This window comes from Podarcis erhardii (assembly GCF_964252035.2).
Source record: "Podarcis erhardii genome assembly, chromosome: Z".
Lineage (NCBI taxonomy): Eukaryota > Metazoa > Chordata > Lepidosauria > Squamata > Lacertidae > Podarcis > Podarcis erhardii.
The window spans coordinates 37,302,822-37,325,341 of record NC_138504.1 but is presented as its reverse complement, the minus strand read 5'-3'; the positions used below and the strand labels follow the sequence as shown (position 1 = coordinate 37,325,341).

The following is a 22,520-nucleotide window of genomic DNA, read 5'->3' as shown; positions in this document are numbered from 1 at the left end:
ATTTAAAGGGAAGAGCATTCCACAAGCGGGGAGCCACCACCAAAAAGGTCTGTTCTTGTGCTGCCACCCTCTGGACCTTATATGGAGCAGGTACACAGAGAAGGGCCTCAGATGACGATCACAGGGTCTGGATTGGTTTATAGGGGGAGAAGTTTTGCATATGACATACCTGCATGCCCAGTATTTATTTATTTATTATTTAAAATAAACCACCTCACATTAAAATTGTAAATACACATGGGCTTATTGGCTGCTCTGAGAGGCCCCCATGAAAAAGCATAGAAAAATGGCCGACTGGCCAGAATACCCTTTAGAAAACAGACTCACGCAGATTTTATCTGGAACAAGCCTGAAAACAGTGAATCCCTTTGTTTCTTTCTATTTAATCTTCTCTAATATGCGTCAGTTGGGGTTGTCTACCCCTTCTAACACTGTCCACTACATGTTTATCAAATCAAACATTTGTTTAGTGAGTAACACCACCAGCAAGCTATGCCCACCCCCACCCCCATAACTTTTGTGCTCTGAACTTTCTGCCCACAAGGGACCAAAGGGATGTCTTAAAAATCAGTTATAAAAACAACAAAATGATTAAAAGCAGCCAAATGAATTACTGGCTAGTAGAAACAATAAAAAGCCCAAACAGCAGTCAGATCCTACCCCACGGTTAATTTTGATTTTTGGGGTATATCTTCTAGTAGTCATTCCATTACAGTAATAATCAATTGAGGCTAGAAGTAGGCTTCATAACATACCCTTAAATAACTTGTTCAATAAAGTTACATTCCTAGAATAACAGAATCACAGAACTATAGAGTCAGAAGGGGTCCCAAGGGTCATCTAGTCCAACCCCCTGCTATGCAGGAATCTGGCCCATAGCTATCCCTGGGTGGGCTCCAACCACCAACCTTCTGGTTAACAGCCAGACATACTGACCCATTGTGCTACAGAGACCGATGCCCCAAACAGTCCAAAATCTTACACTAGATGCTTAGTACTGCTAATTCTGGAATATAGCTATAATGGAGGAAATCACACATAAGCTGAGATTTCTACAAGGACTAGAACCTCCAGACCCTTTGTATATGATATGCCCTTTATGCCATACGTATACAGTGGAACCATAATTCACAAGACAACCCTTGCCACAAGCCCGGCAAATCTGGAACTACAGTAGACTGGATGATCTGATAACGTTGATAGTCTTAACTTGGACTCTGCTATTTTAAACTCATGTGCAACTATTCATTCTATGTGTGCATTTTACAGTTTTCGTTTTTCATCTTTAAACTTTTGCCCGTTGTTATAATTGTTCTCTCTGTTTTATATGCATTATAACATGGGGGAAAAAACTTTACCAAAAAAAGAAAGTTACATTCATTGCTATCAGAGAAATTGGCATGTACTATTTGAACAGCTAGGGGTGACGCTGATCCTTCCAATTTCACCTCTATTTATTAGCTATATGGCATTGCATCCACACATGTGCTAAATACCTTTGCAATTTGATTTTAAAATATTGTAAGTTGCTTTGAGTTGCTGTGATAAAAAAGCAACAAACAAATTTCACAAATAATATTTATTTATCGATTTGGTGTCTATAAACAGACAATACCTTTTCCTGTTTTCCTGTTGTCTTCATTGTAAAATATAAGATTTTAGATACCCCATTTATAATTTTATAATAATTTTATCCATTTCATACACTCTTAATTTCTTCTTCTTCTTCTGACTTTAATATCAAAACCCCCTTGTGTTAAATTTGTATTATTTTGCTGTTAATATTTGTTTTTCTGTTTGCCTGAATTGTCTGGTTTTTTTCCTTCTTCAATAATATATTTGTTTTAAGAAAACATCCAGATCTTGACAGGACCAAGTTGGCAAGTATTTCCATAAAACAGTTTCCTTAAAATTTTGTTTAAAAAAAATTCAAGTATTTGATAGCTAACTGGCTGCTGTGGATGCCTTGGCTTCAGAGACCTGATCTTTTTAAAAAGCAACCTCAACACAGGGTCTTTTACCTTCCACATACGGTGGTACTTAAGGTTAAGAACTTAATTTGTTCTGGAGGTCCATTCTTAACCTGAAACTGTTCTTAACCTGAAGCACCACTTTAGCTAATGGGGCCTCCTGCTGCCGTCATGCTGCCGGAGCACGATTTCTGTTCTCATCCTGAAGGAAAGTTCTTAACCCGAGGTACTATTTCTGGGTTAGCGGAGTCTGTAACCTGAAGCGTCTGTAACCTGAAGCGTCTGTAACCAGAGGTAAAGGTAAAAAGGTAAAAGGGACCCCTGACCATTAGGTCCAGTCATGATCGACTCTGGGGTTGCGGCACTCATCTCGTTTTATTGGCCGAGGGAGCCGGCGTACAGCTTCCGGGTCATGTGGCCAGCATGACTAAGCCGCTTCTGGTGAACCAGAGCAGCGCATGGAAACACTGTTTACTTTCCCACCAGAGTGGTACCTATTTATCTACTTGCACTCTGATGTGCTTTCGAACTGCTAGGTTGGCAGGAGCAGGGACCGAGCAACGGGAGCTCACCCCATCGCAGGGATTCGAACCATCGACCTTCTGATTGGCAAGTCCTAGGCTCTGTGGTTTAACCCACAGTGCCACCCACGTCCCTTACCAGAGGTACCACTGTATTAAAAAACAGCAAATGAGGATTTCCCCCTTTTGTTTGCACACAATATCTTTTTATTTGTTTAATGCCAAGAGGCTTGAGAGGGGAGGATGGCTAACCACCTCTGATTCAAAGATGACAATGAAGAAAAAGAAAACCACAAAAAAAACCTTCCGCAGACGATAATTATCTGCATCCCAAACTGGTCAAGAATTGCAGTATCGAAGGGAATAGGAAAACATCAAATAATTTCACCAGCTTGAAATGGGGAGGCAATGGGCATGGGACTTTAGAGGCGATGAGCAGGACTCCAAATCTAAACCAGGCTTCTTGGAGTGACTGAATGCGTTTTCCCAATGCAAGTGGATAAAATAAAGCACCCCCCTTTTTCTCTTTTTCATTTCCTTTCAAATAATCATTTGTTTCAAAGAATACCAGGTGAATGCGAGAGGGAGAGGGAGAGAGATTCTTCTCCGGCCAAGTTCACAAACGCAGTGGGAATTTAAAATACCTCCAAGAGGAAATTGCATTTAACCTGTGTGTGGTGTTTGTCAGGGATACTTCCACACCTGAATCAGAGAAAGGGCTCCAATGCGCTAAACTCAACAATGAAGCTGCATCTAAGGCTTGGATTCATGATGGGTCCATCAGTCCCTTTGCACATATTTGAATTCCTTTGCAACTGTGCAATAAGGTTACTGTGTAATAAGGTTAAATTTTAAAGGGACAAGCTGTCAAAACCTCTGCTGTCGAAGTTGTTGCACCACAGCACCCCTTGTGGCTGCCCCGTTGAAGTAGCAGGCAGTACTGCTGAATATTCCATGAATGGGATTGCCTGCTGCGCAAATGTAGCGAACAGCCCGGCTGGGTACTGATTCTGTCTATCTTAACTGGAAACAATTAGTCAAGCCTGTTTAACTGAGGAAATTGTGTCTATATGAATGAAACGCTGTTTAAAACGGTTTGTAAATGCTTTATTCTGTATAACTTAACTTCCAAAATCTCATGCACACTCCTGCATTCTGGGAAACTGCTGCCGTCATAATAACCCCCTGAGCAGGTAGGCTGCAACCTGTCAGGGGAAGCGTTTGGGCAGGGTTCCTCCAACACAAAGGATATTGATGAAGATGACTGATAAAATATGTAGCAATGTTTGCAGACGGTCCGATGAATAGGATGTACCCATCTTGTTGGTTGTTCACAATATCTTCTGAATGCAACTTGCAGAAATTGTTCTGAAAGTCAATGCCTCATGTAAATTCTACCTGGAAAAGTGTAAGACCTGCAGTCCATAACTGTCCTGATTGACACATTATAATTTTGATCTGACTGACCTACTGTACACCCCAGATTGGTGATGTATCTGTGACGTTTTCGTACGTATCCCTGATTTCTCTGAGGTGGGATTTCTTGCCGTTTTGCAGGAAATGTAAACCTTTAAAAGGCAGAGCACACTTTGTCTGGGGTTCTCCTTTCTGTACCTTTAGAGAGGTTGGATCTTTGTTGCGACAAATAAACGACAAAAGGCTTAAGAGCCCACATCACTCTGGATATTTTCCTGGTTGTCTTCCCTTTTATTTCCACTCTGATCAAGGAACCTGGCTTCTAGCAAAGTACCTCAGGTAAGGTGCCAGCTCTAAAGTGAGGCCCGATTTCATGTATCAGGTTAGATCTATAGTGGAACCTCGGTTTTTGAATGTAATCCGTTCTGGAAGACCGTTCGACTTCCGAACATTTGACAATTGAGGCCGGTCAGCAAATTCCTTTTAAAAAATGGAGAAACCCGCCTCGGAAGCCATTCAACTTTTGAGGTGCGTTCGAAAATGGAAGCAGTTACTTCCAGGTTTCCAGCATTCAGGTTCCAAATTGTTCGGATTCCGAGACGCTTGAAACCTGAGGTTCCACTATATTTAGCTGCTTAGCAGGAAACAAGATAAGACAGTCACTTAGCTTAAACAATTATTTTCAAAGCTTTATACTCTCTTACGTTTCATTCTATTTGTGTATATTGCGGCACACTGCCTCTATATTCTATATGAGTGGGCAGTATATAATCATTTTTATAAATAAAGAAGTAAAGAACATAAGAGCCTGCCAGATTAGGTCAGTGGTTCATCAAGTCCAGCATCCTGTTCTTATGGTGGTCAAGCCCATTATGGGAAGCCCACAAGCAGGACCTGAGTGCACAGCACTCCGCCCCCCATGGTTCCCATCAAACAGGCATTTAGAGGCATACTGCCTCCAACAGTGGAGGGAGAAGATAATAATAACGTGGCTGGTGGCTCTGGCCAGTGGCCCATCTAGTCCAGCACCTTGTTCTCTCAGTGGCAAACCAGGTGCCCCAAAGGAAAGCTGGCAAGAAGGACTCAAGCGCAACAGCAACTCTCCCCTTTGTGACTGGTGGCAACTGGTATTATTTAGAGCAGGGCTCAGCAAACTTTTTCAGCAGGGGACTGGTCCACTGTCCCTCAGACCTTGTGGGGGCCAGACTGTATTTTGAAAAAAATATATATGCAAGAGCACCATGAGCTGCTTACCTGTGTCTTGCAAGCGGCAGGGGCTGGCGGCGGCGGAGGGATGATGAGCGGTGCAAAAGGGCTGGCTCCAGAGAGGGGCTGCTTAAAATTGCACTCAGCCAACCGCAGCTCAGCAAAGCCCAGCCCCCTTCCTTCTCTAGGCAGGGCTGGGAGAAGACAGGAGGAGGGAGTAGGCGCTGCTGCCGCCACTGTGTGACGGAGAGGGAGATGAGGGAGAGGGAGAGGGAGATGAGGGAGAGGGAGAAGGTAAGAACATGTGTGCTGGCGATCCACATGGCGATTCCTGGGCAGTCCACGGGCTGGATCCAGAAGGCAATTGGGCCTGATTTGGCCCGCATACCTTAGTTTGCCAACCCATGATTTAGAGGCATACTTCCTCTGATCATGGAGGGAGAACATATCCATGTGCCATTGCTAGCCTTACTTTCCATGGATTTTTCCAATCCTCTTTTAAAGTCTCACAAGTTGGTTAGTATCACTGTCCCTTGTGGGAACAAATGACATGGTTTAATTCTGAATTGTGTTATGAAGCACTTTCATAGAATCACATCTTCCAACATTCAGTTTCATTGGATATCCCCCAGTTCAAATATTATGAGGGGCAAAAACTTCTCTCTATCCATGCATTTTATATACTTCTATCATGCATGCTATCACATCTGCATTCTGTTGATCCTCAGACTTCTAGGTTTTTGGGGTGGGGTTGTTGTTTTTTGGGCTCAAATGGAAAACACCAAAAGGGCAGCAACTATACAAGTACAAACTTAAAGGCCTCCGGTTAGAAAATTAAAAGTTGTTTGCCGTGGCTTGATGGCTTAATCAGCCAATCGATATTGTTCACAGGGCAGGCAGGGAAGGAGCGGAAAGTCAGTATGAAAAATGCATGAGGGGTGAAGGGAGACCTGAAAGCAGAAAATTAAAAAGCCAGCCTGTTACATTTGTCCAATATCAGCAGAGAAATTAAAGTGGTTTGTGGTGTGTGTGAGCGAGCAAAGGAACTCTCAGACTTGCTGGGGGGGGGGGAGGTGGGAAAGGAGCAGAAATATGTATACCTGCTGAGGGTTCCTAGCTTGCAAAAACAAACAAACCACCCCTGCCTTAAGTTAATTAAGTTGCTCCCTTAAAAAGGCGTTTTGCAACTTGTGACATCTGCAAGGTCTACAAAACCAAAATATTTCTTCCTTTAATGGGGACCTACTGAAAATCAATTTTATGTCTGTGTTCTGACTAAGTAGAGCCAACATTGAACAGATGGGGGAGCTTTACTGTGATAGTATCTGGGTAAACTTTAACAGGTTTCCCCCTTATCATATAATGGAAATAGCACAGCCCCCAACACAGGACACACAGGAGTCATATAGGAGCACAGGAAACTGCCTTGCATGGAGTCAAACTATTGTCCACCTACCCCAAGAGCTGCTGATCTGTGGCTCTCCAGGTGTTACTTAAGACTCCCAATTTGTACCACCCCAGATAGCATGGCCAAAGGTCATGGGTGATGGGAGTTGGGAATCCCAATGTCTGGAGGGTCTCAGGTTAGTCACCTCTGAATTCTAGGGGCTTTTCAGATGCACTGACCAGCTGATAAGCAGTGCCTGCAGATTCCCTTTGACCCTACCTCATCTTTACCTGACCCACCTGCAGATCAGATGGGTGTGATTTGGCCAAACCGGGGGGGGGGGGGGGGCACACTGCTGGTCTATAATGACTAGCAGCGGCTTTCCATGGCTTCAAGCAGGGGGCATTCAAAACCATACCGGGAGATGCTGAGGATTGAACATGGGTCCTTCACCATGCAATGCTGGGCTATGATCCTTGTGAGTGCCCCCAGGTTAATGCTCCACACACCCTTTTGCCTGGAATCCCAAGGTGGGGAGGGAAGTTGCAAGGAAAGCATTAAGCACCCATTTCCCTGTCCCTGGACTGGTCCCCACAAAGTCACCCCCAATCAGACACCATTTCAGAAGAGATGTGGCAGCTAAGCTCAATGCTCAAGAGCAAAGTGCAAGCCTTCTGCTTTGGGAGGTTTCATTTGTCTTTTGTCTCAACTGTCACAGAGGGGGTTCACTGTGGCACTTTGTGAACTCTTGGTTTGCCAAGCTATGGTTTACTAGATAGGCAATGGCAAGGTCCACGCTTTCCATGCTTTAATGAAACGGGAATGTGAAAAATGGGCTGACCTCCTCTAAATAGCCAATGATGGCAGAAGGCCAACTGTTTCTCGGTGGATACATATTATTAAGATGTGTAGTTTCTCTTCGTTCGTTTCCTTAAAAAAGAAAAAGCAACACTTTTTGGCAAGGGCTGCTTGGAACGATTTTTTTCCAATAACCTTTGCTTGCTGCCCCCACCTTGTACTTTTATTATGCCTCGAGCGTTGCATGCCTGGGCTTTTGATCTAGTTAAACAGAATGAATTGAAAAGGTTGGAAGCTAGAATCTCTCAGGATGAAATCTGAAAGGCAGGAAGATTCCTTGCTGGAGCCTCTCACTGCAACGGGAAGGGGTTCCAATTAAAATTTACCTATCTCTGCCAACAGGGCTTTGAGAGGGTTCCCACATCTGGATTGTAAGTCAAGGAGAGCAGCTTTCCATTTCAAAAATGACACCTGAATTCCTGTGAAATGGAACACCAACCTCCCTGCAACCACCCTGACCATTCCCTGAAGACATTTCCTACTTGCTAAGAGGCTGCTGTAGAGATGGCATGGGCTGCTGAGGAGGTAGCAGATCCGCTCTCCAAGGAGCATACCATGGCAGTGGCAGCTGGCAAGGCATTCTTTGGAGGATGGATCTGCTGCCCCCCTGGTCAGCACATCCTCCTCCCCCTGCTGCCGCCACTGGTGGGGGGTTGCTTTGATCCTCCTTCTCCTCTGTGGCAGGAGGAGGATGAGGAGCCAGCCACTGAAGCTGTGCCGTTATCGGCTCCATGGTCAACCTCATCTGCCCCCTGATTTTTTTGGACATTGGAGGGGCCGGGCCCCATCCCAAAAAACACTGTCCCCCAAGGGCTCAGCCTGCATGAGTTGGCACCCCTGCCATGACCCTCTTCGAAGAGGGCAATAGGCAAAAAGGAAAACAGAAGCCAAAACAGAAGTTGAAAGCCAACTTTAATTCACATAAAAATATGAGTAATTTATTGACAAAACCTACACAGTCCATCTGTGCAGGCATCTGGAAATCATGATGACAGTGATTGATGCCAAAGTTTCAGTCCTGAAAGCTCAAATCTTTAGATGATGACCACAAACAGTATCATCATGGCAGGTCATACATGAGCCAAAAAGCACCTTGAAGGAACAGCTCTGACCCTACAAAGTCTTTACAACTGATTTCAATGGATTAAACTAAACTTTAAATATTTCTAAAGATATATTTGATCTTGCAAAAGGAAGCAGCAAACAACATCCCCCAGAACTGTGAGTCTTCATTTTCTGGCTTGTTACAATCTTAGAAATAAAAACAGAGTGGGAATGAAGTACAGTGGTACCTCGGGTTAAGTACTTAATTCGTTCCGGAGGTCTGTTCTAAACCTGAAACTGTTCTTAACCTGAAACTGTTCTTAACCTGAAGCACCACTTAAGCTAATGGAGCCTCCTGCTGCTGCCGCGCCGCTGGAGCCCGATTTCTGTTCTTATCCTGAAGCAAAGTTCTTAACCTGAAGCACTATTTCAGGGTTAGCGGAGTGTGTAACCTGAAGCGTATGTAACCTGAAGTGTATGTAACCCGAGGTACCACTGTACACAAAATGGCTGCCAAGCGAAGGAAACCTATACTAGGAGATGTTGCTTCTCCAACAGTGTGGAGGCATTAATGTCAAAATACAAAATCTACATACTGCCTTACTTGCAGAGTGGCAAAAAGCCTTTGACACTATTAAAATCAACTAGAAAAATTATCCAGAAGACACAAACAATAGAAATAATTGAAACGAAACTATGGAACTGGGTGTGAAAAACTCAAGAAAAAAATCCAAACTCTATGATATCTGACTGTGTGGATGATCTGACTGTGTGGATGATCGGGGAAATAGGGGGAGACACCAGAATTAAAGATTTAGATCAGTTCCAGAGGAACTAGGTGGGAGAGCGGAGGGGTGGGGGACCTGGCCTTTTCTTTCCACGAGAATCAGCAAGGGGGGGGGAGAGGGAGGAGGGGCATTGTTGTTTCTCTCTGTGCACCGCCCTTCCCACAACTCCCTCCCTCCGTGCGGAGTCTGCACGCCTCATTGCCGCCCCCCACCTCCCTGCCCGGGGCTGTGGCTTTCTGAGGGCAGAGGCAGGTGCCTTGTGCCTTTCTTGGGCCGGCCAGCTGGATGGGCATTAGGCAAAGCCGGCAGCCGGAGCGGGGCGTGGAGAGAGCAGCGGAGTGGAGAAGGGAGCACCGAAGCACCTGCTCGCAGGCATGGAAAATCAGTAGCACCTGGAGCAGGAAGGAGGTGCCTGAGGTGGCCGCGTGCAGGTGGAGGCAGCGCCAGCGCCAGCCAGAGCACCTGCTGCGGCAGTGAGCAAGCCCAGCTAAGCCAAGCCTTGACCGGCCATGCCGCCTGTGGAGGCACTCCAGCCGCAGTCAAGCAAACGTTAGGGCGCTCAGCGGCCAAGGCAGAGGGCAGCGGGCGGAGGCGACAAGGGTGGCATGGGCTCCTTCCCTGCGTGCTGCCCTCCCGTCTGGCATTGTCTCTTTCAATTCCTATGAGCCATGGTGCGATTGACCAAAATCCATCCCATGATCGACCGGTCGATTGCAACTGACCCATGAGACATGTCTGTTCTAACACAAAAAGAGCTTATTGCACGCTGGTTACTAAACCAAAAAAATTGCAGCATTTTCTCATGACATTGTCTTGACAAAATTTTCATTACAAACTAATTTATGAAAACTGTCAGAGAAAAGGGGGCTTAACTTATAATAAGTAATAACTTATAATAAGTGTTACAGAATTCTATGATTATGATGGAATTCTGCTTTAATTTATGTATTGTTCATTGTTAATGTTCTCTGTTTTTAATTTCTAGCATGTTTGGAACCTTGATGGGACACAAGTATACTGGAAGCGATATTTATGAGCTTGTCATTTGGAGTTAGGTAATCTTTTTACTATATGTTTAATTTTGATATTTATTTACGTAGTGATGCAGAATGTATCTCATTTTCAGGTACATATTTTTATATGTCTGAACCTGTAAAAGTTTTTATCCTGAATTCTAATGGTTAGGCAACCAAATTAAGAAAAGATGGATTTCAGATTTTATTTCAAAATCTTTTCCCTTTTTCTGCAAACAAATTAAAAGAGAAACAGAGCACTGTTTTATTTTTCTTAAAGGGAATGCAGATCCTCTAACTTTCACATTAGCTTCTATGTATGCCCCAAATACATACATACTTAAAACAGTTTCAAAATTTTGCAGAAGGTGGATTAATCAATCCTAGTTAGAGACCTGAACTGGGCTGCTGATCCTGATTGGGACAGATCTACACCATTATGAATAACTGTTAAGAAAACAAAATCAAAAACTAATTTTCTTTTAAAATTTAAGAAATATGATTTGATTGATGTACAGTGGTTTAATAATAATATAATAATAATAATTTATTTCTTCCCCGCCCATCTGGCTGGGTTTCCCCAGCCACTCTGGGAGGCTTCCAATAAAAGATTAAAAATACATTAAAACATCAGTCATTAAAAGCGGCTGGCTGGACCAGAGCGAAGGAGAAGCAGAGCTTTCTGGGACTGGGGTCAGAGGCTCTACTGAGGCAGGAGGGGAGGCTCTGTTTAAAGCCTGCGCTTCTCACAAGAACAGCGGAAGGAGAAAGAAAAGGATTCTGGTTCCTACTCACAAAGGCATGGGGGGCAGGAGGTTGGAACTGATTATATACTTATCTCCACTTCACTTAAATTCAAGAAGCAAAAATCGGCACCTTCCTGGTGACCTGATCCTTCTCCAGTCTAGTCTAGTATTCCTATTTTAAACATGCATGAAACCACACAATCATGGCATTTTGACACTACATTACTAACCAGCCAATTAGCTGTTGAAGCCATCTCCACAACCATCTCAGAACATTTTGAACCTATTGCAGATATAGATTTACCAGAATAAATGATGTGTGGTTCTATGAAAGCAGCAGTATGGCAGGAAAGAATAAGATATGTAAACAACATAAACAAACAGCAACATCTTTACATATTGCATTGAAAAAATTAGAACAGCACCATAAACCAACTGGTTCTATAAAAATTAGGAAACAAATTTAAAGTTACATGTCATAGATCGGAAACGATAGAAATTCAACAAATAACAAAAAGTCTGCTGTATCTGAAGCAAAAATAAATATGAGACAGGAAATCAAAATTCTAAATTATTTGCCAATAATTTAGGCCACTACAAAGGCCATTATTCTCTCTCTCTCTCTGCACCTCTAAATGCTCCTCTAAGATGAGTGTAATGATGGGTGAGACTGCCGACTCCTCCAGCCCCCTACACCTACCCTGTGTTTATTTTTACATTCCCCCTCGCAGCCAAGTGCATAAAGCTGAATTTGTACAAATTAAGTTGCAAGTTGTCCACACAGATATTTGGAAAAACAGTAAAGAGGTGTTTCTTGGGACCCAACTTCTGAGTCTGTTTCCTCCACAGACTTCTGTCAGCCTCCAGGTTGTGCTACTGCCTACAGGTGTCATGGAACGCCTCCAGTGTCCGAAAGTCCCGCCATGTGGGTGGTAGACCATCTTGCAGAAACCTTCCGCAGCGCTGGCATGGAGCCTGGAACAGCTTTATGTAACTTCTTAACCAGGTCTTAAAAAGTCGGAAAGAAAAAGAAAGAAGGGAGGAAACTTAATACGGACACTCCCAATGTCATCACTTCTGTCAAGACCAATGATGCAGAGGATGGGAAATGTATCTTGGCTTGAGCCCAGAGAGAGGCAGACTTTAGAAGGAAGTATACCAAAAACCCACAAGGTCACAGTATAGCTGATAGTATACTTTATTGGAATGCCTGTCCTCTCTCAATAAGTAACAACATAAACAGAAATTCCTGCAGTGACAAGCAGGTATTTGTAACTAAAGGGTCACCATGGACAGCCTGGACTTCCTTGCAGCTAGACCAAAATCAAATTCAGTTTGACCATTCAGCTCATAAAAAGTGACCTTTTCATTATGAGATGCTAGAGTCTGCCTCTTGCATCCAAACGTCATCTATCCAAGAGCCACATGCTTCACAAATGTGAAATCATACAGAAACATTTCGAAAACCAGTTTCACAGCTATCCTTTCAAACATGTGCCTTAAGTCTCAGCAAGAATATATGCAGATATATTTTGTTCATGGCCAACATTGATTTAAATCTTGTTCAAAAAGAAGGCCATGACTAGGCAGGAATCTAGGAAAGCAGAAAGAGTTGCCAATTTTAGGGCAGGTCTGTTTGGCAGCGCTGCTTATGTTGGGAAAATATATAATATGATATATGCCATCTCTGTTGTCTTTGGCGCCTAATGAAAACCATCCTCTTTCAACAACCATTTTAAATAGAGGTATTTCGCAGTCTGTTTCTGTACTGGAGATGTTTTTAGATGATTAAACTGTTTATCACTCATGTATTTGCCACCCTGGGCTCCTTAGGGAGGAAAAGCAGGATATAATAAATTTAATAAATAAATATGATCAGGTCCATTTTAGCTGCAGTGATAAAAAGCACACCAGTTTCTGCAACTCCCAGGGCAGAGATGGGAACAGAAACACATGAAGCTGCCTAACGCTGAATCACATTATTGGTCTGTATGTTTCACTATTGTCACAGGGAACGTGCAGCCTTCCAAATGTTGTTTGACTACAACTCCCATCATCCCTGAGCATTGGTTATACTGGCCAGGGCTGATGGGAATTGGAGTCCAACAGCACCAGGGTAGGAAGATTGGCCAACAAAAACTGGCAGCTGCGCCCCCACCCCCTATGTTTCAGGCAGGAGTATTTTCTGCACTCTCAGCTGGTTATGCTAGATAACAAAGGCCCTTCTGTATGCAAAGCATCGGGTTCATAGCCTTATCTCTACAGAGATACTTTTTACTATATTGACCCCAAATGCCTACTTGCAGGTGGGCAGACTGAATTTTAGTTGCATCTACTTATGGAAAATGAAGATACATACAGTGGCTCCTTGAAGGGACAGACAAAAACAAAAGCCAAGAGATTGTTAAAAATAAACTTTTATTCATACAAATAATATATTCTAGATTGCAGAGTATATAGGGAAAGGCCATAGCTTGGTATTAGATCATCTGCTTTGCATGGAGAATGTCCCAGATTCAGTACTCAATGGCATCTCCAGGTAGGGCTTGGAGAGACCCCGCCAGTCAGTATAGACATTACTGAACTAGACAGACCAATGGTGTGACTCAGCAGCTTCCTGTATTTCAGTCTGGGACACCATTATGGGAGACCTGACACTCTGCAGCAATACAGCCTCGTCCCGCAAACCCAACATGGGGAGGCCTGGGGCCTTCTAGATGTAGAACCCAATTCCCATTGGCTTCAGGGTCAGGGAAGGTGGAAGTCCAGCAGCGTCCAAAATGTCACAGATTTTCCATCTATTCCCTAGACATCTGGCCAGCAGATCTCTAAATCAGCTCTCCATTAGACAAGGATGGAGCATTTGTTTAATGAGAACCGCCTGCCATGTGTGAAAAAAAAATCCCAAACATTTCAGCAAATTAAATTATGCAATGTTTATTTTCCTTCTACTTCTTCAGGCAAGGAGTGCCACACTCATCATGCAAATGTTTGCTAACAAGAAAATGTTTATAACAGTAAATATTAAAAGCATGCAAAATATCTCCTCTACGAAAACAGTAACAACAGAGCCAGTCCCCACCCTCTCTTCTACTTGCACAGGATGTGCTCTTCCTCCACCCAGCCTGGTCTTAAGTTGGACGGTCAAGGTCAAGGAGGCAGTAACATTTTCTACTTCAGCTGCTTTTAAAAAAAAAAATGGTTAGACTGTATTTTTAAAACTACACTTTCTGCCCTCAGGCCTTAGGAGACAGCAAGCTAGGTGGGGAAGGAGGAGGGCAAAGGAAATCAAATGCTGAGCAAGGTGTTTCCAGGGGAAGGTTTTGCCCCCGAAGTAGGTCATCCCCATGGCCCTAAGTAAGAAGCAACGTTATATAACTTAATTTGAAGCTCAAGGAGACATGCAGCTATAGAAGAAGAAAGAAAGCCTCCAAGACAGACAGATTTGTGCTATGAAGGATGCTCATGAATCTTGTCATCTGAAATCGTATTGAATTATGTCAATAAGAGAAAACTGTTCTCTGAAGAAGGGGCTGGCTCCATTTATTGAAACGAATCCTTCTCTCTTCATCCAACGTGCACTCACGCGCGCGCTCTCTCTCTCTCTCTCTCTCTCGGTTTGTATATAGTGGCCTATCAATAACTTTCTTTAAGGCCTTCTCTGGCTGCAGAAGTCAGGACAGGGCCAGTAGTGAACACAAGGGCACAAGGCAATTGCTGATTACACCGGCTTCATTGGACTTGGTTATCATTATTTAACCATATTGAAATTCTTTTTTTTTTTTTAAAAAAAAAAAAGGAAAATCAGGTCAAACTGTGTGCTTAAAACATTTGCTGGAAGGAAAAGAAGGTTAAAAAGGAAGTCCTTCATTCTTGTCTGGACAATTAAGACTTCACCACATCCTGTCAACTGGATTGCACACCTGATATGCGAAGTGCCTACTGCTATTGGCACTTGGGGTGAACATCCTGACGTTGATTTGTTAAAAGTTATCAGAACTGCTTTAGTGAATCAATACAGCAAACCTTATGGCTCAGACAAATGTGTCCCACACAGTTTCTGCGCATTAATTTTCAGGTGCATGCTGCAGCGGGAGAACTGAGTTGCCATGATTGGCTGCTGCTCGTCAAAAGTGCACTGGCAGTTAATGGACGCTTCAAAGGAAGGCACACAGAGGAAGGCACATCATTCACATGGGGCTTAGCTAGTCAGATGCTCAGTGAGTTTTGCCATTTATTATATGTTGTTACTAATTTATTTCAACATCTTGTGTACCACTTAATCACAGTGGTCTCTTAAGAGGGTGTACAGGAACCCAAGACAATAAGACTAAAAGTGAGTTAAAACTATAAACACAGCTGGAATAACTAAACCTTTGTCAAGTGTATGAAGTTCAGCAGGAAAGGGGCCTGCTAATCTCAAGTGGGAGGGAGTTCCACAGACTTGGGCTCACAATACTGAATGCCTGGCTCCTGGTGTATATGAAAGGTGCATCCGAGCCATGCGGGACCACTAACAGTGGCTCTTCCAAATACCTCAGTGATTACATGGGATATAAAGGTTCAGGTGGTCTCTGAGGTATCATGGACCCAAGTTGTTAAGGACCTTGTAAATTAATACAATGAGATGACAGCTGTTGTAAAACACATGATCCAGGGTAGGATTCTTCAGCAGATACACTAGAACTTTTTGAAGAGCAAAAGGCATCATTCTGTAATTGCTCTAGCCAGGATTAGCTTGTGCTCCTTGTTTTCTCTCCCCATTATATTGTTGAACAGCTGCACCAATACACTTTCAGACATGCTCTGGTAAACACCAATGGCTGTAGTTTCCAGTATGCTTCCTGTCCAGATTTCCAAAATCTTCCAACAGTGTCCTAGGGTGGGGATGACCAACAGTCAATGCTGCTTCCCTTTTGTAATACAGACTCTTGCCTTGACCAAAACAGCCTTTCAAGACTTGCATAAAAACCCCACATGACATTACAGTGGTGCCCCGCAAGACAAATGCCTCGCAAGATGAAAAACTCGCTAGATGAAAGAGTTTTCCGTTTTTTGAGGTGCTTCGCAAGATGAATTTCCCTATGGGCTTGCTTCACAAGACAAAACGTCTTGCGAGTTCTTGCGAGTTTGTTTCCTTTTTCTTAAAGCCGCTAAGCCGTTAATAGCCGCTAAGCCGCTAATAGCCGCTAAGCCGCTAATAGCCGCTAAGCCGCTAATAGCCGTGCTTCACAAGACGAAAAAACCGCAAGACGAAGAGACTCGCAGAACGGATTAATTTCGTCTTGCGAGGCACCACTGTATTAACTACACTGCAAAGTTATGCCAGTTGAGAGAGTTTGTATCAAACTTACCATAAATGACCTGACCACCACATCTGGCATTTGAGGCAGCTGGTAATGCAGTAAGGCAGTAGTAGCATGATCAGTTACCTGGAGGTGACAAGAAAGGGGAGAGGGAGGGAGGGAGAGAGGAAGACTTGTCAGTGATGTTTTGACAACGTACAACTCCTTCCATGTATCTTCCACTTGGCCCTTCTCTTGACTTGTCTAACAGAAGCGGTCACAATGAAGTAAAGCATGACTTCAGGTATCCAAAGTATTTTGGTGTCAAATAGCTAGGTGGTGGGACAGGGAATAATATTTCAAAATATTAATGAATAATAAATGTTCACAGTATTGGGCTTTCCTGTGCCCCACCGTACTGCTTCAGCTAGTGGTCCCCCCCCACAAAAAGTCATTCTTGAGGTTCACTGGATTTTCTAGAAAGACTTAGGATGATGTAGCATGTGGGGTTGCAGCTGGAAGGGGGAATTGGGAAACCCTACCCCCTTGAACACAAATATCTACATGATCAAAGGTAACACAGACTAGAAAGCAACAATGAACGGAGAACCAAGGCACATCAAAAACACAGAAGGCAAAATACACAAGGGGACAACAGAAGCAACCCCTCTCCACCACCAAAAAATAGTGACATCAACTGTGCTCTTTTGGATTACCAAGATACCTCCAGTCATAGGTAGGGCTGGCCTGGAGGGTGGGATGGCCCCTTCCTCTGTAGAGAATGAGATTGGTATGGATCCTGGCTAATCCAGATCAGAGGAAGGTGCCATCCCTGGGTGTAGAATGCTCTCTAGAAGCCATGGGAAAACAACAATTTTCAGAAACAAGCAAATTTCAAATACATGAAGCACTTCATGTAAAAGGTCAGCAATCATTCAGAACCACCCAACCCAATACAATAAGCTAGTATTATCATTCCCATGTTACAGATGTGGAGGTGGGATTGGGATAAGGAAAGCAATATGGGAAGTTCACAGCTTAAACTATTACCCACTAAGCTACAGCAGCTCAGATACAAAATGAACAGGGAGGCTTGGGCATTTCAGCATCAACCAATGTTACCTAGCAACCTGCCTTATACAAAGCCTGCTCTTTGGTCCATCTATTTCAGCACCATCTACAAGAGGGAAGGGGAACCTCCCATCAGCCTCAGTCACCATGGCCAATGACCTGGGAAGATGCGAGTTGTAATCCAAACAACACCTGGGAGGACCACAGCTGCCTCATCCCTGGTCTGCACTAACAGGCACTGGTTTTCTAGACAGGGGTCTTTTCCAGTCCAACTTAAGAGGCTGGAGATGGAACTTGGGACTTTTTGCATGCAAAGCAAATGCTCTTAAACTTTCATACACAGCTGCGATTTTAAAAACAAAAAGGAAAGGAAGCTCAAAAAGATGCACTCCTAACCTAGCTCATGGCATAAAATCTATGTAACTATCTGTGTCCCCAGGACTAATGACTCAGTTTTTTTATTTAAAAAACCCCCAACGAAGTTCCTAAAATTAGGAGTACCAGAGAGATTCCAACATTGTTGTTAGCACAATTAAGTAGTACTAAGGGGAAAGCAGCACACGATGGCATATTGAGAAAGCAGCTACATCAAGGGTTTTGTGTTTTAGGCTATGACAGCAATGAAGAGGGGATTAATTCCCTCTTGGCTGTGGCTCCATGAATGAAGCCCAGCGCCGCTTTGTGGAATCACTAACAAGCAGCGGGAAAAAGCACCACAGAGGAAAATCCTCAGCTCTGCCACAATTACAGCTTTTGCAAGTTCTCTTCAGTCACATTCCCTACACTCCACAACCCCCTGAATTGCTGCTGTTTCTTTAAAAAAACCCAGCAATTGCTGTTGCTTAAAACACACACACACGAGCCAAAGGTATGAAGTTGATATCCTTGTTGGCCCATGTAATGCGACAAGAGAACAGGAGGAGGAAACCAGTAGCCTGGTGTTTCAGTTGGTTGACATGTAATTTCCTTCAAAAAATACTTTGCTTGCAAGCTGACATGAGAGACACTGTTGCAGGTTGGCAGTTGCATGCCAGTTGTTAATGAGACCAGCTGCAATAGAGTCCAGAGCAATGGATTTACACACACACACACACACACACACACACACACCTCAATCTGCCTTACAGACTAGGAAGAGGCACTATCATATATTGGCGTAGGTTAAATATGTTGCTGGACTACAATGCCCATCAAGCTCAGCAGGGTCAATGGCTAGGGATAATGGGAGCTGTAGTTCAGCCAACATCTGGAGGGCCAAAGGCTTGTCTTAGAAAAGCATCTTGTTTCTGCCTCTTGTCTTAGAAAACTAAGCCAAGATGCACATAATGGAAAGGAAGGAGTCTTTTCCCTATTGAGGTGGGAAGGACAGCTCTTGAGTATCCCGGGAGTCCCAATAATCCCAGACTTTTGAGGAGGCTGGGTGGATCCTTGTTCCTTTACATCACAAAGCTGGGACTCATCACTGGGTCCTCCTTTTGCTACACGCATCTTCTTTGTCCCATTATTTCCCTATCCTTTTTATTTTCCTGTATTTAGAAAAGCCCTGACTCACTGCACCAGGAGGGCTTTGTTTCTCACTGGTCTTTGGCCTCTTCCAGAAACAAAAGGAACATGGGAAGCTGCCTTAGAAGCAGTTTATTAAACTGATAAGACAGATCCGCTTTGAGGAAGACGGAAGTCTATTAGGGAAGATAAGGAATTGGGAATTAAGAACATGGCCGCATAAGTTCTTTTGTAAGAACGTATGGATTTATGGATGTATGTTTTATTTTTGTTGTTATTATTTTATCATTTTTGTTAATTTCTTGGGTGTGTTTGTTAAGCAAGAAAACTAATAAAAAGCATATATATATATATATATATATATGCATATATATTTAAAAGGGAAGCTGCATTGTACTGATCAGACCACTGGTCTACTTAGTACTGCCTATACTGATATTGACTGGGAGCAGCTCTCCAAGGTTTCAGGCAGGGGACGTTCACAGCCATACCTGGAGATGCCAATGGGGATTGAACCTGGGACCTTCTGCACGCACAGCAGATATTCTACCGCTAAGCTATGTCTCTCCTCCATGCTGTGATCATGCTGTGGCAAAGGCGATTTCTGTCTCTACTTTGATGTGTAATCTACTCCTCTATATGCTAGCAAGGGAGGCGGGAGTATCTTGGATGACCGACTGCTACTGCACTACAGCACTTATGGCCTCGATCAGGATGGACTTGATGCCATGCAGGGATAGGTGCAAGTCACTGCCAATCTCTCAAAGCAAATAGGAGAGGAGGGAGAGCAGGTTTGCAATGCCAGAATGTATTGTATTTATTCATTGTTGTGACTGCCTTGTCAGGGTTATACCCCAAAAGCTGAGGTATGGATATCTTAAAGAAACAGAGGTGGTGAGGTAGCCACCCACTGGGCTTGGACAATTCCCCCTCCTAATGGTTTTACTGGGACGAAACTTGCATAACAAATTGATAAAATTATGCATGGCATGGAGAAAGTGGGTAGAGAAAAGTTTTTCTCCCTCTCTCACAATACTAGAACTTGTGGACACCCAATAAAGCTGAACTATAGAAGATTCAGGACAGATAAAAGAAAGGACATAGTCACAGAGTGCATAGTTAAAACTATGGAACTCACTCCTACAGGAAGCAATGATGGCCACCAACCTAGAGCACCTTAAAAAAAAGTATTAGACAAATCAATGGAGAAGGCCATTAGTGGCCAGTAGAAATGATGGCTATGCTCTGCCTCCATGGATGGAAGCAGTAATCCTTCTGAATACCGGTTTCTGGAAACTCTGGGAAGGGAGAGGGCTCTTGTGCTCAGTTCCTGATTTAGCATTTCCTACATAAGTTTCCCTCCCTTGCTATAGAAGTTAGATGAGATCAACAAGACCCACCTCACCCACAAAATGTATACTACCTCTAACATGTATGCTAGCCTTTCCACAACCTGGTGCCCTCCAGGTGCTTTGGATGGATCCAGACGATGGAGTTGTAGTTCAAAGCACCTGAAGGGCACCAGGTTGAGAAAAGCTGGTATATTCAGACACGCACAATAAAAAGTCTTAAAAAGCCACAGTATAATTGCACACTGTCTTTCTTCCAACTGCCAGTAATTAGCTTATTCCCATTCTAACTTGCAAGCTATCTATCATGCCCTAGTTTTCCCCTTCACGCAGCATGCTTAGATTCCTAGTTACGTAACAGGCACACATAAAAGCAAACCGTTAGCAACAGCTCTCCTTCTGCTACATTTCAACCTCCAACGAATTGATTTTGTGGTGTTTTCTTTTTTCTTTTTAACGCTTCCACAACAAAGTTGCTTTTTGGGGGTATTATTAGCATTGAAGATGTGGGGAAAACTTTGCTGTGGGGAAAAATAAAGTGTTGCCATTAACAAATTCAAACTGACTGGCTACTTGGGCATAGCAGACATATGCTGTTCCTATTGTAATGCAGAGCTAATGAGATTCCGCTGGGAGATAAAAGCCATCCCAGCACTGCTGGAATACTAATAATGTTTTCTCAATGAAAAAGCAGGTGATTGGTACCAGAAGCAAATGGGGGCGGGGGGGGGAGAGAGAAAGCATTTCGAACACAGATCAAAGTGGGCTCCAAACAGAAAGAGGAGGAAGGGGTGGGAACACCCTGAACCCCACAGAAGTAGCACCAAACAGTGTGATGTTGAGTGCTGCAAAGTGATGAGGAAAAAACCCAACCTGACTTAGAGTAGGAACTTCACACTAGTGCTCCTCAAATTAAAACTTTCAAATACACATTTTCTCTGACAAAAGGATAAAAAATAACCAGACTTCAAAGGTTTCATTAGTATATATGTCCCATGGGAAGGTTTCATTCTCCTCTCCAACATTTATCTGTGATGTTATATGACTGACATCCTGCAATACTTCTCGCTTTCACTTATTAGCATAGTCCCACAATTGCTGTTCATTTTAAACATTATTTTGCCATCTAAGCCAAACTTCTTCTTCCTTGGATTTAAGTTTTACTGAGAAGGAGAGCTGAAAAGATGAACATTTTGGGTTACTGCAGTTCTGGGAAGCAGAAAACTCCTTTAAGAGATCCATAACGCACAAGAATCCATTTGGAACTGAGTCTGGCACTTTGGAACCTGGATCAATTCAGCTTGGAATATTTTGGAAGCTGCCTGCCTCATGTCCAAATCAGAACTGCAATTCAGAAGAACTGAAGTTTTGTGCTGCTCCATGGGCTATCATGGGGAAATAAATAAATGGCTATTACCTTTGCTCTTTTTGACACAATTGGCTGAAAACTGCAGGTTTTAGAAGCTTTAGAAGGTCAGGTGCAGGGGTTTTTCCTGCAAGGTATTTACAGTGATAGGCTGATTAAAAAGGATTGACTTTATTTGATAGTGGAATAATGTTTTGTTTAACATGTAAGCATTGCTTCTTGTACACCAAGATTCCTGGTTTACACAGTACTAAGCTGGGATTCTTAAATGGTGTGATGTTCATGCTTGTCTCCATTCCTTTGCTGGAAATAGATTTCAGAAGCATACATGTTTCATAAAATTCCAAAATCATGATAGCGTAGGAAATACCTAACTGATTGCAGAGACTACTGCCACCACGTGTGTGTATCAAGTCGATGCCTATTTAATAACATTTAGATACTGCTTAAGCAAAAAGAGTACAAGCAACTAGTACTCTGTTTACATAAAACATTATATAATTTTCATTTTAAAAATACAGATAAAATTAAACATTAAAAACAACCTGACATAAAATTTAACACACACACACATATATTATTTATTTGATGCCTATGATTACTATCCGGTTCACTGCTCTGAGTTAAATTTAGAATCACCAAACTAAATTAAATGAATGTTTTGAAACCTGTCTATTTGTATTCTTAGTATTTGTCCCTGTCTTACTGGGCCAATGACTGCTACCCTATGTTTTACATATACAGTGGGTTCAGTTGTGGGGATTCATGGGTAAACGCAAGATCATGCAAAGTCAGGAACCCCCAGAACTTCCCCCCCTGTGTGGTGCTGAAGTGCTGCTAACTGGGGTCTGGGAAGATTGTGAGAGAGCTCTGAGAGCTTCCCTTCTGCAACCTTCCCAGACCCTGGTAAGTGAGAAAAATTCACTGGGTGTAAGGATATGGGAAATAATTAAATAAATAGAGAGTGGAGGGTTTCCCTGGCTCATCATCTTCATTT

General features: G+C 43.2%; 1 protein-coding gene across 3 annotated transcripts in view; it reads right to left on the bottom strand.

Annotated features, from left to right (window-relative positions):
- Nucleotides 1-8,253: 8,253 nt before the first annotated feature.
- The window catches only part of MED27 (mediator complex subunit 27), a 165,398-nt gene continuing 151,131 nt past the window's right edge, over nucleotides 8,254-22,520 (bottom strand). For all 3 annotated transcript variants that reach the window (XM_081847187.1, XM_081847188.1, XM_081847189.1), the window contains 2 exons: nucleotides 16,304-16,381; nucleotides 8,254-11,957 (listed from right to left, as the gene is read on the bottom strand). In XM_081847187.1, the coding sequence (XP_081703313.1) occupies nucleotides 11,823-11,957; nucleotides 16,304-16,381 (213 nt within the window). In that variant the 3' untranslated portion in view covers nucleotides 8,254-11,822. The remainder of the gene's footprint in view (nucleotides 11,958-16,303; nucleotides 16,382-22,520) is intronic.